At 33.6% G+C, this 16,665-nt stretch overlaps 1 protein-coding gene across 1 annotated transcript in view; it reads left to right on the plus strand.

Annotated features, from left to right (window-relative positions):
- The window catches only part of LOC136831668 (exostosin-1-like), a 54,599-nt gene that overhangs the window by 33,431 nt on the left and 4,503 nt on the right, over window positions 1–16,665 (plus strand). Inside the window, exons 3-7 of the mRNA XM_067092297.1 lie at window positions 8,751–8,870; window positions 9,795–9,946; window positions 12,735–12,840; window positions 14,760–15,032; window positions 16,296–16,543. Coding sequence (XP_066948398.1) covers window positions 8,751–8,870; window positions 9,795–9,946; window positions 12,735–12,840; window positions 14,760–15,032; window positions 16,296–16,543 — 899 coding nt within the window. The remainder of the gene's footprint in view (window positions 1–8,750; window positions 8,871–9,794; window positions 9,947–12,734; window positions 12,841–14,759; window positions 15,033–16,295; window positions 16,544–16,665) is intronic.

A 16,665-nucleotide genomic window follows, 5' to 3' on the forward strand; every position in this document is an offset into this window, starting at 1 on the left:
GAAGATGCAAAATATACCGGAAGATGCGTTAGCAACTCTCTGGTAGACATCAAAGGCGCCTCACACTGAGGGACCTGGGGCAACCCGAACGAATTGTAAGGTCTGTAAGGTAAGGTCTCTCTCGACTAAACCGTAATTTTATCGTTATTCGTTATATTTGGAATAAAATCGTTGGATGAACAGTTTTAATTTTCAAGACTCTCTTCTCTCTCTCTCTCTCTCCAATCTCTCTTTTCCCATTTAAGAAATCTCCTAAAACGTAATTTTATCGTTATTCTTTACATTTGGAATAAAATTTATAGATCCAACAATTTCTTATTTCAAATTAGTTTTCTCTCTCTCTCTCTCTCTCTCTCTCATCGTTAGCTCTTGTGTGTGAGAGAGCCAATGATGAGAGAGACATAAAAGAGAGGGGAGAGAGAGAGAAAATTGTTAACCTTGTTAAGGCAAAGTTTCATAATTATTTGATGTCCCATCAGTAAACGGAAGGCGTGATCGTTCACGGTCGATATCAAAGCTTTTCTTGTTCCCATTCTAGCTGAACCTGACCATGAGGCTGAGAGATCTGCCCAAGGTTGGTCATGGAAACACGTACTATACCTTTTCTCTACCTCTTTTTTTTTTTAGGTGTCCCGGTGATCGACATTCGAGATGAAGAAGAGAGTTTTGAAATTGGCTGGTGTGACGAAGGTTGCCATTGAGAGAGAGAGAGAGAGAGAGAGAGAGAGAGAGAGAGAGAGAGAGAGAGAGAGAGAGAAGAGAGCGTTCTTGAAATGCATTGTTCAGCATAGGTCTGTAAACTTTATTCCTTAAAGGTTTTGTGGTAACGATAAATTACGTTTGATTCTGTCCATGAGAGATATCAGAGAGAGAGAGAGAGAGAGAGAGAGAGAGAGTCCTCCCCTCCCAAATCCCACCCCTTCACTCACTGAAGGGGACCCTCCAAATATAACTAAATAAGGAGAAAATTTACCGTGGTCAAAAAAGGCGAGTTTCTCTTGTTCATTGAAAGTAATTGAGTTGTAAATTTTATTCCAAATATAACGAATAACAATAAAGGGTGGGGTTTAGAGGAAAAAGAGTGGAGAGATTCTTGAAGAAATACATTGAGACTATAAATTTTATTCTTATCTAACCCATTAAACTTTTCCCATTTTAGTTCCATTGCTTTAGATTGAAATGTACGTTGTGTCAGCTCTTAATTGCAGATGCTAAATTGCCGAATTCTTGGTCTCTTGTTTGCTTTTGTCTCTGAGCGTGCGCATGCGCAGAGAGAGAGAGAGAGAGAGTTGGCCAGGCCATGCTTTATCAACACGGCACGTCTCTAGATGAGGGCTTTGAAAGTTTTTTTTTTTTTTTTTGAGGCTGTTATCCATTAAAAGAAACATCCGTCGATTTGTAATTTCAAAAAGAGAGAGTTAATGAAACTTGCATCAGAATTAAGTCTGGTCTGGAGACAATCGGCAGTAGTCAAAGTTCGAGTGAAATAGAGTAAAGTTTACGAAAAAAATAATTCTTTCCAGATTATTGATGGTGCATAAAGTCATTAGTAAAAATAGATGTTATAATAAAATGAAATCAACGGACTAATTGGAACAGTTGATAATGGTTTTCATTATAATTTCGTTTTTCATGTATTTTTTTCCTTATTTGATGATGGTTGTGTGGATTTTTTTTATTCAAAGATAATCAAATTTATCAAAAATATGGAGGGCTTGTTACAAGTTTACGGGCACAAAAAAAGATGGATGAAAGATGACTCTTCAGCTCGAGACTTGTAATCATATAGAACAGGAGAGAGATCATTAAAGATGCTTACAGGAAATGATATATATATATATATAATAGGATATATATATATATATATAACCATATAGTATATATATATATATTGTATAGATATATATACATGTATACACACACTTACACCTCCTCCTAATCCTCCTCCTCAAACTCACTCCTCCTCCATTTTTATTGGGGCATTTTGTGAAAGTAATTTGTCATATATATATGTATGATAAAAATATATAATTTTATATTTTATTATTATATATATTATATTATTATTATTATATATATATATATTTTATATACATTATCACTATATGTGACTTCCTTGTACAGCTAAAAAGATGAATAGTTTTAAAAATAAGTTATTATTATTATTATTATTATTATTATTATTATTATTATTATTATTATTTTATTAGTTACAAATTTGGACTAACACACAGCCACTGTTGAGTTGTAATGTTAATTATTTGTATCATTCTTTTAAAAACTGAAGTCAGATCTGACCTTGAATCATTTCAACAATGGCCAGTGGAGGCCGAGAGAGAGAAGAGAGAGAAGAAAGATTCAGATGAGAGAGATGACTGGATAACGAACCTTTTTTTATATCCATTTTTAAAATATATTCTAGGAAAAGGGACTTATTAAATTTAGAGTCATTTAAAATTTTTATAAAATTGTAACTGAAGTTTTCTTGCAGGCAAGAGAGAGTTCAAGTTTAAAGAGAGAGAGAGAGAGAGAGAGACAGGCTAATCATCTAGTCGATTTGAGTTTTTGGAAGATTTTTTAAGCTAAATTTTTTGTTTGATTTTTTTGTAATTTTTTTATGATAAAACAATCGAGTATCTTTCTTAACGTCGGATCTTCAATCTAGGCTTTGGTGTCTCCTTCAAGGAAACGATTTAGCTAGATATCGGGGAAAGTTTCCCTAGTCGCGTTTCCATCCTCGACCTTGCACGCAAATTTCACGCGATTTTGACCTGAAACTTAACGGAATTTCAAAATCGTATTATTCCATTTATCCGGAATTATTATTATTATTATCTGACATTTATTATTATTATTATTATTTGAAAGTTAGCTCTGCAGAAAGACATTTCCTTTCTGTAACGAGACTTATTTTATCGGCGGGCCGTAGATGTCAAAAATAACCGGTGGCGTTACATAAATTTTTTAACACTAATGACAGCCTTTAAATTATTATTATTATAACGTCTCAGATTTTATGATTTATTATTGAATGTTATTAATTTGTTTTTTTCTTATGAGTTTTTCGTTGTATCGATGGCGATCAATTGTTAGATTCCACCAGACTTCATAAATGTGTTCTTGCTTCATTTTACCAGTCATGTATGATTATTATGCGCTTAATGTCATTCGAAATTATTATTCTAATTATTATTGAGAAGCTGGACCCTGTTCTTGGCGCAGTCGAGGATGTGATTTGAAATTCAAGCCCCGAAAAAGAATCTTTCGGTGGTCTTCATTTGAATGAGTTACAGGCCCATGAATCTTTCACCATGAAAACCCAGTTGTTAGAAAATGAAGATGAATTAATCGTTAATAAAAAATGGATAAAAATGTAACTTTAACGTTAAATAAAATACAAGGTGAATTGTTGTAGGTGGGCTGCATTACATTTTATTTGAACTTTTGGTATTGGATGATCAACATAGGAGACTGTTACAGCAGTCCAGCCTCAGTAGTTTTTAAGATCTGAGGGAATGACAGTTATATATATATGCGGACGGACGGACAGACAAAGCCAGCACAATAGTTTTCTTTTACAGAAAGCTAAAAACGACTCTTCGAGATACGGACCTCCTTATCGGTGTTTACTATCGCCGTATTTCCTTCAGCAGACGACGGTTATGATGAAGCACCGTCTCTTGTTTATTTTCTCAGCCATGATTAATTTTGATGGAAGATGTCATTGTCGGCTTCTCTTGTCTTAGGTCTTCATCAGGTTTTTGTTGGTCCAGGAACCATTGCTTATAGCAGTATCGTTTAACTTGAATGTCATTGTGAAATGGCAGGTGATAATTATGTTATTGATAATTAGTAATAAGATATTAGTAATGATAGTTAATGTTATGGATTGTTCGTCTTTCACAGGTTTGTGTATAGCCAATCATTTTAAATTTCTATTTACTTGATTTTATTTAATGAAAGTATTTCAGTAGTAAACTGTTAGGATATCTGGAAGTTGCCTGAAAAATTTCTTTATTATGTATTTAAATTTTATTGTTCATTAATAATCTAGCAAAATGTTTATTAATGTAAATTGTATTTTTCTTGTAATTTTAACATCTTGAATTTTATTATAAAATGCAGTGTAATGAATTATGAATTGTACGTTATGAAACACGGAAAATGTCTGCTCTCTCTTTCTCTGCCTCGTAAGAACTAGATTTAAATAAAAGTTCCAAGAGAGAGAGAGAAAAAGTAGAGTTAGAGAAACTTTTCTTCCTTTTCCCTGGCATGAAAAAGGAGAAGACTGAATTTGTATATCTTTATGTTGGGAATGAGAGATAGTGAGTTATTGTTCTTTGTTTCCAAATAAAGAGTGTATAATATAGAAATCTTTGATCTCTTTGTGAAAGATTATAGTGATGCACTCTGTCGCTATTGAGAGTAAATTATTGAAAGATAATTTATCTATCTTTATCCTGGGACTGTAGGTGGTGAGAGAGATTCCCGGAGAGACTCTCTCCTCACCCTGGCACTGAGAGAGAGAGAGAGAGAGAGAGAGAGAGAGTGAGTATTTGTATCCATCTTTTCCTCACAGGTAGATTTTGAAGTGTTTTCCTCAAGAGAGAGACTTTGACTTTATGTACCTTTACTCCTGTCTGAAAAATAAAAGAGAGAGGAGAGAGAGAGAGAGGCTATATGATAGTTTTTATCCTGGGACTGGAGACTCTCTCTCTCTCAGAGAGAGAGAGAATAAATTTGTATCTTTTTATCCTGGGACTGGAGAAAACTTCAGATAACATATGAAAATAAGTTATTGCCGAAGATAATGAAGAAAATGAGAGCATTTATCAAACCAAACGATGAAATCTGATCGTTTTGATCTTGGCCCAAAATGGTATTTGATTTGACTTGTAATATTATTCATAAGCCCCAGGTCAACGCCAATTGTCAGAGTGGTATTTTACGAGTGTGTTTTATCTTATTAATTCTCTCTCTCTTACTTCTCTGACGCTCTTTTATTGTAAATGGCTACATGTTGATAAGGTGACGCGTCTGTGGCTCGACGATTATTCTGTTTTTTGTTCATGTTTTATTATTTTTTTTATTTCTTGTTTAGTTTTGATATGCCTTGGCTCAGGTGTAAACCATCTGTTCATTTTGTTGTCATGTGTTTGCTGGAATATATTGCTCTTGCACTAACATCATTTAAAACATATATATGTCATGTATCTACTATCGTTATAAATAATTGAATAATAATAATATATATAATAATAATTTAATCGATCAATCTATCATTCATTCTTCGCCTTCATGTCCACTCCTGTCTTTTCTGAGTCTTGTCTTCCACAAATCACCTCTCGTCTCCAGCCTCCCTTTCCCCGTAGGTGGTTAGTGCTGTCAGTGCACCTCATGTAGTGCGCTGTAGGCATCACTTAAGGTTACTTGCAGCGTCCCTTCGGCCCCTCTCTGCAATCCCTTTCATTCCTTTTACTATAACTCCGTTCACATTCTGTTTATTCCATCTTACTTGTTTTTCTCTTAAAATTGTTTATGAGCAACTGTGCATTTTGTGGGTGTTACACCTTTCTGCATTTTTACTGTGAATGTGTGTGTTCAGTGCTGAATGTGTCATAGGTTAGTGATGTCGGGGTTTTGGCCTGAATATTATATATCCATTCCAGCCTTTCTTTTCCTATATTTCGTCTATAGGAGGCCTGGGTCTTACTATCTGGTGCCCATAGGATATAGCTATGACATATACGCCCCATATGTGTGTGTATGGTGCCTGGAACCTGTCCAGATAAACTATATATATATATATCACCATTAGAATATTTTTTATAGAGGAAATATATCGATTTTATATATTTATTTTTAATGTTATGGCGTCATGTCATCCTAATATATAGAATGCATATAGATATGATTAATTTTGAAAATGAGACTTCATTTAGCAATGGTATGTAAAAAGCTGTTATGTATGAAATGGATATATATGTGTGTAGTGTATTTAAATAACTCCTTTATATTTTTGTGTATTAATTATTAGAATTACAATATGATCTAAACATCCAACGAACGTGATACGAAGAAAATTGCCAGTCATCCCTTTGAATGTTTGTTGCAGAAAGGTGATTATTCTTGATGCATCCCAAGGTCAGTTTCAGCGATATCTTCTGGCAAGATGGAGCAGGTGAGGGGTCAATATTTCTATAGCAAGAAACCATGCGCGAATTATATAAAGAAGGGTTTAACTTCTATTGATATTCTTTTTATATTTTATAAGAAATGAAGAAGTTCTGTAAGAAGAAGATGATACCCTCAGTTGAAGAAGAGGAAAGGAAACTTTGGCAGATCCTCAATCAGTTTGGTAACGATTGTACTTAGAGTATGGTTATGCTGAAAATAATTTTAGTTCATTGATATGTTTGCCATTTGAGTAAGAAATAGTTCACGAAATTATTACCTGTTCATCTTATGGGAATAATTTGAATATGAAATAGTAATTGATGGAGCTATTAAATGATTATATTTGAAACAGATGAATGAAATTGTATCTATATTTATATTTATCTATTATATGCAGAGGTATATATGTCGTATGGTTGTTTATATATATATATATTTGTTCTGTTAGCTTTATATATCATTGATGTATCTTTTGCGCTTTATTATATTAACGATTTCAGTGGATTTGTAAAAAAATGTTATTATTGATTTATAATGGAATGAAAAAATGTTATCATTTTATTTATTATTTTTTTTATTATTTATCTTTTAGATGGTAAGAATTATTTAATTCTTTCGATTAATGAAGAAAAATAGTCGTAACTTTGTAATTAGGGTATTGTTCCACCGTACTTTTGTGTATTTTAATGGTAGGGATTAATTGACTTATTAATAATAATAATAATAATAATTATTATTATTATTATTATAATAATAATAATTTTCTGTAGAAGTCTGAGGGAGCTTTTTGTAAGTTGGTTGAAATAAATAAATTACTGATAATGTTTACTGTTTTTTTATCTCCCCATATTTTTTGTATGTTAGTCCAGTGTTTTTATCTCTGGAAAGTGTATTCATTTTTATTTATTATTTTTTTAACTTGACAAAGGGGGTCAAGAAAACTAATCGATTCTTACTTGTTTTCAAGTTTTATACTTCCATAATAGTTTATTCATATTTTTTTTTTACATATCAAAGCATATATTTATTACGGAAATTTTCCCAAGCTAGATATTGTGCTTTTTTAACAAATGACATTCATCAGCATGCAAAAGATAATGTGGGGAATAGGTGAGGCGACAAGAGCTGAAATTGTCAGAAAATGGTGAGTTGCCTGAGTTCCTTTGATGAAATAAGAACTTCAGCATCTGATAGATGATGAATTAAGATCTGAAATTACTCTTTGATGAAGAAATGTGATTCTCTGCTGAACAGAAGAACTCAATTCTCTTGATGAATAGAAAATTTCAATTCCTCTGATGAATAAATTGTAGATGAATAATAGAACTGTAACACCCTGGATGAATAGAACATCAGTTCCTTTTGTTGAAAGAAGAATATCACACATTGATGAACAGTTTTTCATGAGGTGACGTTTATGAATAGTAGAACTGTAATTCCCTTAATGAATAGAACTTCAATTCCTCTGATGAATAGATCTGCTCTTCCTCTTAATGAATAGAAGAACTGCAATTCTCTTGACTTCATCATAACTGCAAGACTTATTTAGAGAAGAACTGCACTCTGATAACCATGAACTAATTTTTGTGTGGTTTAATTTGCCTATCAAAATCCCTTTGATAAAATAACGAACCTTGTCCATTCCAGGCGCCAATCTGTTCATCAATTTATTATATAAAAATGTAAAACAAAGTCAATTAGTACAGTCAATAGACCCATCAAATCCCTCTTTAAAAAGGTGTTTGCGAGACTAGTTTGTAATTTGCTGGTAACGTAAGTTTGCCGTTTGTTAAATAGCCAGATCTGTGATTTAATTTCTTCCAATTAATCCGTCCATATGCTCATTTGTAATAGTTGACAATATCAAATTTTTTATATATCAAATTATTCTGAATGAAACTTGTAAATTTATTGCATGATTTTTGGAATTAATATTTTTTGATGTATAGTTTGGTCTATATATTACATGATTTACATACCAATAATTCAATTTTGAATATATGCTCTTTTTGAAGGACTCTACGGATAAAATGATACATAACTCATAGTCGATCATTTGGAATGAATATATTATACAGTATAATTTAATAGGTTAAAATATATATAGTTATACAGCTTTGAATCGGTAACTCTTATCAAATTCTGTTGATACAAAAACAGTAACCCATTGTTGGTAGTTGAGAGAGAAAGTTAAAAGTTAAGTATACCATAGTTTTACCAGACCACTGAGCTGATTAACAGCTCTCCTAGGGCTGGCCCGAAGGATTAGACTTATTTTACGTGGCTAAGAACCAATTGGTTACTTAGCAACGAGACCTACAGCTGATTGTGGAATCCGAACCACATTATAGCGAGAAATGAATTTCTATCACCAGAAATAAATTCCTCTAACTCTTCATCAGCCGGCCGGAGACTTGAACTCGGACCTAGCGAGTGCTAGTCCACAGCTCTACCGACTCTCCCAACGAAGAGCTGAGAGAGAGAGAGAGAGAGAGAGAGAGAGAGAGAGAGAGATTTAACCACATTTATTGTTATTAAATTCTAAAAATTACAAATTGACTATTCTTTTCCAGGTCCCTGAAATCGTCCGTTCAATCAACGCCTCTCAGATGCTCCACATGAGGCAGCAGACTCAACTCATGTGGAACCAGTACTTCTCATCCATTCAAAAGATTGTCCATTCCACTTTGGAGGTTAGTCGCCAATATCACTCTTATTTATTTATATAAATCTCTTGGTTTTGAGTGGCATGTCATCCATGTCCTCCAAATTAAATTAAATTGAAGTAAGTATAGAATGTAGGCCTAAGGCCAAGCGCTGGGACCTTTGGGGTAATTCAGCGCTGAAACGGAAATTGACAGTAAAAAGGTTTGAAAGGCGTAACAGGAGGAAAACCTCAAAGCAGTTGCACTACGAATCAATTGTTAGGAGAGGGTGGAAAGTAAGATAGAAGAAAGAGAGTATGAACGGAGGTACAGTAAAAGTACTAAATTGTTTTTCTCGATTTTAAAGATATAAATTAAAGATGTCGGTGACATACAGCACTTCCAAATAGAGTTCAGGTATTAACATTGTTACCTCACCTTTGTTTTTAAGCTCATCTTTGTTTGGTGTTCTTATTTGGATGTCTGTCTAGTTTTAAATTTTCATTTTAAAGAAAATAGTCATTAAAATATCCATCTTTCAGAAGTAGGATTCACTTCTGAAAATTTCTACGGTGTGGAACTCTTGTGAAGGGAAGCTTATGTTGTATTCAGTTTTGTTAAAAATATATTGATCATGGCATCCAGGATGGCACCTCAAGATGGCATTGTCTTTATATCATATTGACATATATCGCTCATTTGCCAGAAGTGTGACATAACTCAAAAATTGCTATTTTTCTGAAGCAATTTAGTCTAAAACTCTCTATAGAGTAATTGTGACATGTCATTCCATCTAGCGGTTAGTATTACAAATACAAATAAGACGTTTTTACCACAATAAGGAACAAAGAACGGGCTATCTGCTGGTATCAATAACTCAAAAAAGTTGTGACTCATCTGGCAAATGAACGATATGTAAGAGACGTAATTTTTAAATACCTTTCATTCCTATTTCAACTTGATTCGTTTCAGATCGTAGCAGACCGAATTCGTCGCCACAGAGCACGGCCTTTGTCGGTGTGGAACTCCAGTCCGGGAGCTCTAGCCATTAACTATACCTTCTCCGACTTCTTACCACATTACCCCTTCTATTTGACTTCCCTTGGTGCCTCACCAACCTCCAGGTACTTAAGTGTTTTCGTTGTATGCTTTTAAAATATCAGACACTGGTGCTTCATTTGATTTTACCTCCGTTTTTTTTTCCCCATGAAGTACCCTTGGGTTTCAGTATACCATAGACACATAACCCTTTTAACCTTACATTTTTCCCCCATGAAGTAACCTTGAGGTTCAGCATACCATAGACACATAACCCCTTTAACCTTACATTTTTTCCTCCATGAAGTACCCTTGAGTTTCAGCGTACCATAGACACATAACCCTTTTAACCTTACATTTTTTCCTCCATGAAGTACCCTTGAGGTTTCAGACACATAACCCTTTTAACTTACAGTTTTTTCCCCATGAACACTTGAGGTTCAGCATAACCCCCTTTAACCTTACAGTTTTTCCTCCATGAAGTTTTTCAGCTCCATGAAGTAACCCTTTTGAGTTTCAGTTCATACCATAGACACATAACCCTTTTAACCCAGTTTTTTAAGGTTCAGCTTGCATTTTTACAGTTTTTCCTCCATGAAGTACCCTTGAGTTTCAGCATACCATAGACACATAACCCTTTTAACCTTACATTTTTTCCCCCATGAAGTAACCGTGAGGTTCAGTGTGCCATAGACACATAACCCTTTTAACCTTACATTTTTCCCCCATGAAGTAACCTTGAGGTTCAGCATACCATAGACACATAACCCTTTTAACCTTACATTTTTCCCCCATGAAGTAACCTTGACTTTCAGCATACCATAAACACATAACCCTTAACCTTACGCTAAATATAGTTGTTTTACAGAGTAAGACTAATAGGTTTTAAAGATAGCATACATTAAATGAATACAGAACTGTTTGTATCAAGATGCTACACATGAATGAAACATTAGTTAAGTTTTAAAGGGATCCTTTGAAAACCATAACTGCAAACCCAAAATTAATAGTCCATATTGAGAGCTAGGCAGGGTTCTGCATTGAGCTGATGCAAAACAAAACCTTAGTTTTGCAGACCACTGAGTTTAATAGCTCTATATGGCATGCAAAACCTCAGTTTATATGTAGGTACTTTTACAGAACTTTTCACATAAGCCTTACGGTAAACATTTGTTTTGCCTTGCCCAATTATTTTTTTATTATTACATAAAATCAGATTTGAAGTGAAGTTATCAAAGATAAATTAACTAAAATTTTAGTGAGGATCTGAGTAATACTGTATCTAGCTATTTTTCCTTTTGATGAAATGCTCCTTGTTCAGTATGAATTTATGCTCATAATGCTTTAAAACAGGGCCGTCCAAGTTGTTTAGTTTGAGGGCCACTCTTGAAAAAACAAAGAGTCATGCGGGCCACCTGTATGTATATATGTATATAAAAAAGAGAAATATACTTTTACTTATTTTTCTCTAGCGGGCCACTTTCAAAATCAAATGGGAAACTTTTGGCCCATGGGCATGGGGTTGGACAGCCCTGCTTTCAAATGTGTGACTGTAAACACATTCCATACAGTAATTGTTTTCTTTATACTGTAATTTTTATGATGACACTAAGGGTGTTAATGATTAATATTTGACTTTCCATTATGGTTATTATTTTTACATGCTTACAGTCTGGTCGTATAGTATAGTATTTTTAGCCTGCAGAAACTTACAAGGATTTTTATTTTCACCAATATCCAACTTGAAAAGTTTGGGAAAATCGGGCAGAAGCTTCGGTTATAAGGTAAAACAAGCTAGCAGCTCTATATTCAGAATTACTATACAAAGAAAGACTATATAGATGAGAAAGTGACTGGTTTAGTGCAAAGTTCAATCTTAAACAAGGGCATATTCTATATGGGTGGCTGCTTTAATATTTAGATAATTAATGACACAAGTTACTTAAACTGTTCAAGTTTATGTATACTGGTTTTGTGAAAAAGAAAACAATTACATGTAATGTGCAGTGGATTGTATTTACATTTACAAAATTGTTTGTTGGTGATAGGACGAAGAAATTTTAGAGATTGGCGACAGAGTTTGAAAGTATTTGTAAATGGAAAGGTTGAGAGTGAACTACTAAAGTATTGTTAGTAGAATACTGAAACTTGAAACCAGATTTATGAATGTTCACACAGTAGAATAGTGGATAAGTGTGATTGATCTGTGCGGTCATTTGAGACTGAGTATTATGTATGGTGTTATGACAAAAGAAAAGGTAGATTATATGGAATTAAATATCAGGAGGGCAGCAGGAGCTTTGCAGGAGTTGTGGATAAGATTAATTGTTTTTGTTTGAAATATGTAACATTGAAAGAGAGCCAATCCAAGTCTCCTTCATGCAAGTGAGTTTGGTGATTGAATGTGTAATAAATTGTAGTTGCTCTCTAGATAAATTACTTGTGTAGATTATTTGGAACAAGGAGAAATAAAAGAATAAGAAATAGATAAAATGATTATTTAAAATGTTTAAATAATGAGAAATAATTCCAAGATGGGAGGGACATATTCTTATACTGGGACTGGATGGATTGGTAAAGTGTGAACAGTTTACAAGACTGAAAGATTGAGAGAAACCTTGAAAATGTTGTGTTGAATGAGAAACAGCTTTTTTTCAATTAAGGGCCCAAATCTTCAAAGAACAAATTTCTGCAAGGTTAGATGAATACAAGGTTTGTTAGAGGTCAGAATGCTGTTGGTTTCTGATGTGGCTGTTAGTGGTTTTTTAAGCAAGTTCTGTGGAAGATAAATTGGGAAATTATTAACATATTTTCCTAGTAAGAATGTGATGTTTCTGTTAAGAAAACTAATTTTCTTAATATTTTATTCTGCAGGTATACAGCAGTGATTTCAGTCAGTCATGGTGGCAGCGGACCAATACACACTACTCCATTATACAAACTAGTCAAAAATATTGCACGGAGCAAATTCGTCGAAAAGGTAAACTCACCTCTACATTTTCATTGGTTATTCAGATTTATTTACAGAAAGATATACAGTGTAAGTTAAGATATCAGGTGATATAAATACGGTTCATTGTTAACCAGGGAAACACATTGGTTTAGCCATGAAATATAAGTAAAGATGGTAAATTTTCAAGCTTAAATATTTAACAATCTTTCATGTTATTTAAATAGTTTCTATATTAGGACATTATTTTTATGGCTGAATGTCATTCACAAAATAAATAACTTTCATTTCATTTTTATTTCGAAATGTATGTATTAATATATATACACATAGGGATTACAGAGCAGCTAAAGAAATGCTTAGGAATGTTTAAGGATATATGAATACTATAATGCTTGGGAAATGAAGTAAAAGAAGCAAAAGTTGATTTGTGAAACTGCACACAAATTTGTGCATATTGCTCAACTTGTGTTGAAGACTTCCACTGCTAGAAGGTACCTGTCTGATACGTATTGATGCAGTGTAGATGGTAAAGTAGGTTAACATTTTTATTTACAGTAAAGCTCTTTGCTTCTTGGTGATTTTGGGAAGGAAATCTTTTGTCTGTTCAATTTCTGTGGCTGCATGTACTGTAAATCTTATTCTTACTCATTTCTAGTGGGTTTGCTGTTTAGCTTTCCAGTGCTTAATTTATCACCACTTACCTTGTACAGTACTTGCATCTTCTCTGAAACATTTAGTGGCAGAACCCTTTCCAAGTACAGTAATGTAATTGCTGTAAACCTTTATTATGGTTTTTATTATCATCATCATTTCTGCCTAGTAGGATGTTTTCTGTTGTTTTTGGTTCTTGTCTATTTGTCTGTAGGATTGCGCTAATTTTTATCCCATGGAGATAGAATTGTAACATTTCCAGGAAAATGGACTGTTTGGGGATTGGATGGTTAATCCTTGTTGGAGGTTTGCAGTTTCCAAAGACATTTGGCATGTTTTTTCATTATTATTATTATTATTATTAAAAAGTCACATTTGAAGGCACCTATAGCTTATCTGAAGTACTGTACTGTTTGTTTTAGAAAATAGGAGAAAGGTAAACATAGGGTAGGTATGTGGGAAAGAGACCAAAGAAAATGAATGAATAAAAGGAAGAAATTAATGCAGCTAGGGCTGAGACAACCCCCTGTATTTGGCCTTTAATCATTCAGACTTCCATAACATTTTTTTTTTTTTTAGAAAAATACTTGAAACATAATTCTTCCTGTCTCTAAGATCTTGATTTAAACTAGATTGTGAACTAACAAGGAAAGAGCTGTAGCACTTTTTTGTTTTGTCATGTTGTGTGGTTGTCTTCCAAACACCTCAGGTTGACAGTCTGAGTTCAGGAAGAAGGATTTGACAGAGGAGACATTTCCTAGAACGTTGTTACTCCCACTTCTTCCTCTTTTAAACTTTGTTCTCATGCTTGTAATGGGGTATTCAAGGATGGGTAAAAATAAGACATTTTTATATACTGAACTTAAACGTATTTGAAATTATTTATCAAAAATTTTACATCTTTCTGTTTCCTTCCAAACCATCCCATTCACCCTATTGAAAACGTCCAAGTATACATTGTGTGGAGCTGGCATGAAAAATAAATTAATTTATATACATAGAACGTAGAATAATTGATGTTAGGATTGATTAGATGTTAAATATTATTATCATCAATATGGTAGGTAGTTAAAATTTTAATTTTTATGGAACAGACTACCATATACCCTTCAGTGTTCCAAAGTTAGCCAACATACACCATAATACAGTACAGTATTCACAGTGAAGTGTAGATGAGATTACATAAAATGTAGTGTATATAAATTGAATAGTGGGATCCATAATTTCAAGAAATAGTTGTTCCTGACATTTTAAGGCATATTATTTTATTATTTAAATGATTTTATATATTACAGATTGTTGTAGTATGGACAAGTAACCAAGCAGCACTCACCGAGAACCGTCTTCCGGGAGGTAGTGTTCCTGTGAATGTCATAGTACCAGCCGATCGCTCGATATCTGCTCGTCATTTTCCACACTCACAGATCACCACTGATGCAGTGTTCTCGCTGGACGAGGATGTATCTCTCACTACTGACGAATTAGATTTTGCCTTTATAGTGTGGCGAACATTCCCTGACCGTATTGTTGGATACCCTGCTCGTTCTCATCATTGGGATGATGCAAAGGTACTCTTCTTTTCAGTTTTTAGTTTGTTTGACAACATTTTTGAAGAGGTCCAAAATAACAAAAATGAATTGCCATTCAGCTTCATGGTATCTTAACTTAAGGTCAGCATAGCTTGAGTTTTACACATTTTGCCATTAAACAATGCTTCTCATTGATTAGTGCTTGTCTATATATGTATTTACCATTCTTATGTATTAGGTGATACACAAAACATTATTAGTCACTGTGGGATCTGAAATATTTCACATGGCCAGTGGATGGCTCTTCATTTGTTTAGCATAACTTGTCAGTGGTCAGTGGTCCAGGATTATTTGATGGTACTTGGTGTTTTATAAAAGTTATGCATTAACTTTATTTAATTTCAGAGAAGTAGGCTTGCCATACTTTATATTTTTTGGCTAGAGTAATTACCTTAACTCAGAAAAATATGTTGTCATATATATGTCAATTTCAGTGAAGACATTCTTTCTCACAGAGGAAGCATGCCAGTCACACTTCAAAGACTTGTTAACCCCCATGAATGCTTTGGCTCAATTTCTTCTCATAAAGTACTGATTTGCCAAAGCAAAACTAGGTGGGCTGTGTGAATTTATCTACAGATTTTGTTAAAGGACTTCCATTGTGGACAAACTTTTGATTGTTTCCCTCTACAAATACTTTAGCAAAGGAGTGCAGGCAAGCATTGTATGCTTAGACAGTGTTATCTCAATATAGAGACATCTTGTGCTGGGTAAGATACCACTATATTAGAAGCTTCAAATCAGTTTGGACTTCGGTCAGAATTGAATTGTCTGCTGTTAAATAAATTCATTCAAATTTTTATTCAGTATAATAAAAGTCATGATCCAGAACAAAGTAAACTCACCCATTAAAGACTTCCCTGTCATATGCTTTCTTCAGGTATGAATTACCTCTTGTTTGTTTTATGATAATGCTAGATTGAAATCTATGTTGGTACATTAACTAAATTTTATCATTCTTGTAAACATTTGAATGAAATCCTTGAAAATATTGAGAACTTACATTATTCTTACATTGATCAATGCAGATGTGTACTGTTTTATTATTATGTTGCCAGCATTCAGTACATTTTGTGAATTCATCTAAATATTCTTACTATCATTGACTATTTCACAACTGCATGTAAATTTAAAAGTAGAATCATTGTAATTTTGAGCTTGTCAGTTCTGGAAGAGGCAAGAGGATTTTTGTCGGTTGTTTCGTGTCAGTCTGCTCGATAGTATACGTTGACTTTTTTTCAGGCTGGCTGGAGCTACACAAGCCGATGGACAAACTTTTACTCATTAGTGTTGACAGGAGCAGCAGTGTACCATCGATATTGGCAACATGTCTACACTTACCAGTCAGCTTCAGGTCTTCTGTCCACAGTGAAGACAACTAATAATTGTGATGATATACTCATGAATTTCCTTGTCGCTGCAATTACTCGTCGTCCACCAATTAAGCTCACTCAACGTAAACATTACAAAGATAATGCCTCTGAAGCAAAGTAAGTTCACTCTTTTTGTTTCACCTGTAACGAACTCTAAAAAAGTACACTATGTTGTTTATTTGGAATATCTGCAAAAACTTTTGCAACCATATTCATGTGGTTATAGATTTATTCTGGAA

This window comes from Macrobrachium rosenbergii, chromosome 48 (assembly GCF_040412425.1).
Source record: "Macrobrachium rosenbergii isolate ZJJX-2024 chromosome 48, ASM4041242v1, whole genome shotgun sequence".
NCBI classification, from domain to species: Eukaryota; Metazoa; Arthropoda; class Malacostraca; order Decapoda; family Palaemonidae; genus Macrobrachium; species Macrobrachium rosenbergii.